Source organism: Myotis davidii, unplaced genomic scaffold (assembly GCF_000327345.1).
Source record: "Myotis davidii unplaced genomic scaffold, ASM32734v1 scaffold1403, whole genome shotgun sequence".
NCBI classification, from domain to species: Eukaryota; Metazoa; Chordata; class Mammalia; order Chiroptera; family Vespertilionidae; genus Myotis; species Myotis davidii.
Genome location: NW_006293786.1, coordinates 53206 through 55101, shown reverse-complemented (window position 1 = coordinate 55101; position 1896 = coordinate 53206). Strand labels below are relative to the sequence as shown.

General features: G+C 38.3%; 1 protein-coding gene across 1 annotated transcript in view; it reads left to right on the top strand.

The window, feature by feature from the left end:
- UPRT (uracil phosphoribosyltransferase homolog) overlaps positions 1-991 on the top strand; it is a 21699-nt gene extending 20708 nt beyond the window's left edge. The window contains exon 6 of the mRNA XM_006767734.2: positions 724-991. Coding sequence (XP_006767797.2) covers positions 724-830 — 107 coding nt within the window. The 3' untranslated portion in view covers positions 831-991. The remainder of the gene's footprint in view (positions 1-723) is intronic.
- Positions 992-1896: the final 905 nt, after the last annotated feature.

Sequence of the window (1896 nt, the reverse complement as noted above, 5' to 3'; positions counted from 1 at the left end):
CGGCGGGAGCTTGTGACTCCCTCCAGATTCAAAAAGACAGCCGCGTCCTCAGGTGCCAGACCCTTTCCGCGCGCTCGCGAGCCCCCTACCTCTGCACTTTACTTCCACAGCTCCTCTGGCTCTCAGTGTGCTTTTCTTTCCTTCTAGTTGTAGAATTTACACTCAGCCAGCCTTCCTTTAGTTCTGGATGATGTCCGTTTTGTGTTTTTGATGTATTATTCAATTGTTGTGGGAGGCAGCAATTTCCCGGTGTTTATCTATGCCGCCATCTTAGTTTCTCCGAAAAAAAAAAAATTCTTGAGAAGAGTAAGAAGCCAAGGCATGGAGAGTTGTCCACGCATATTAACTTCAGTGTCTGCAGGTTATCTTCTAGGCAATGCAGCGCATTTTAGAAAGACTCTGGTGGCAGCATGGAGGGCAGAGGCTATTCCAGCTGCCTTTAACTATAACTGAATATATTTTTCAAATCATGGATATGAAATAATTGATTGTAAGAATTTATTAGTGAGTGAGCGAGGGTGTAATCTGACTACTATCAAAGCTTTTCAGATATCAGACATTAAAAAACTAAGAGACCAAATCTCATTAGGTACTCAAAGGTCATTGCTCTCTATCCTCTGTCAATATGAGGCCTAGTGACTGACCGTAAAATTCCTGAATTCAAGCTAATGTTACCAAAAATCCTGCATTAATAATAATTTTCTTCCTTTTATTTTTTTGAAGGTGCCAAATCAATCATTCAAGAGTTCCCAGATATCACAATTTTAACTACTGAAGTTCATCCTGTTGCACCTACACATTTTGGACAGAAATACTTTGGAACTGACTAAGTTATTAAAGGAAAGTTAATTATCTTGTGTAATATTACAGTTATATTTTGAGTTTCTATCTGTTTTACTGATTCACTTGAGGACTTGCAGAGAAAATTGTATTAAAGATGCTTTGTAACTTTTGGAAGTGGGTATAGTAAAAAGAAAAGATTTGAGGTTTCTTTATTTTATTTGGTTCTTTCTTAACTGTCGGCACCAAATTCAACAATGAAACACACACAACTCTTAGAAAATATTTTAATAGTATTCTTATGCCAATTGCTTACCCCTCAGTACATTGAAACTGTTCCCTAATTTATTAACCTCTCTTGCAGCCACAAATAAACCCAAATGGGAGTAAGTACTTTGGCCCAGTATAGTTTGCATTTTGTGTAGTTTGCTTATAGTTCTAGGGAGTTTTCATTTTTGTGGCTGTTTTCACCTTCCTCTACTATTTACTTTCCAGTACTTTATATGCTGCTGACTTGGAGAGGATGAAAAAAATTCTTTCATGTATTTTACATTTCCTTAATATCTTCAATTGGCAGACCCAGGATATATATAATCTTTTCATCCAAGCCATTATGTTCTTCCTGACTCATTTCCTACCCTATATAGTGCTGGTAGGGTATAGCAGTGAAAAAATGGTGGGGCATTTTCTGCATCTGTAACTTTAACTTACATAGATCAAACCAGGAATGTCTGGATGATGACAAGGAAGGGCTAAGTACTGTTAATGCCATCAATGTCCTAGAAAGAGGACAACTTCTCTAGTTGTAGGACTTCCATTCAGCCAGATTTCAGGTGTTTCTGAATGATGGTTGTTCTGTAATTTTGATGTGGTTGTGAGTACCGGCATTTACCCACTTTGCCATCTTTAATGTGATTATTGTTATGAATGTTTTTAAACCTACCGTCTTGCTATTTGTATTTGCCTTCTATTAGGCCCATTTGTCCTTTTTTAAAAATAATTCTTTTTTTGTTGAAAGTATTACATATGGCCCCCATTTTCCCCCTGACCCCCTCCTCCTGTCCCCGCCCCAGGCCCTCACCGCCCCATTGTCTGTGGCTATGGTAGACCCATTTG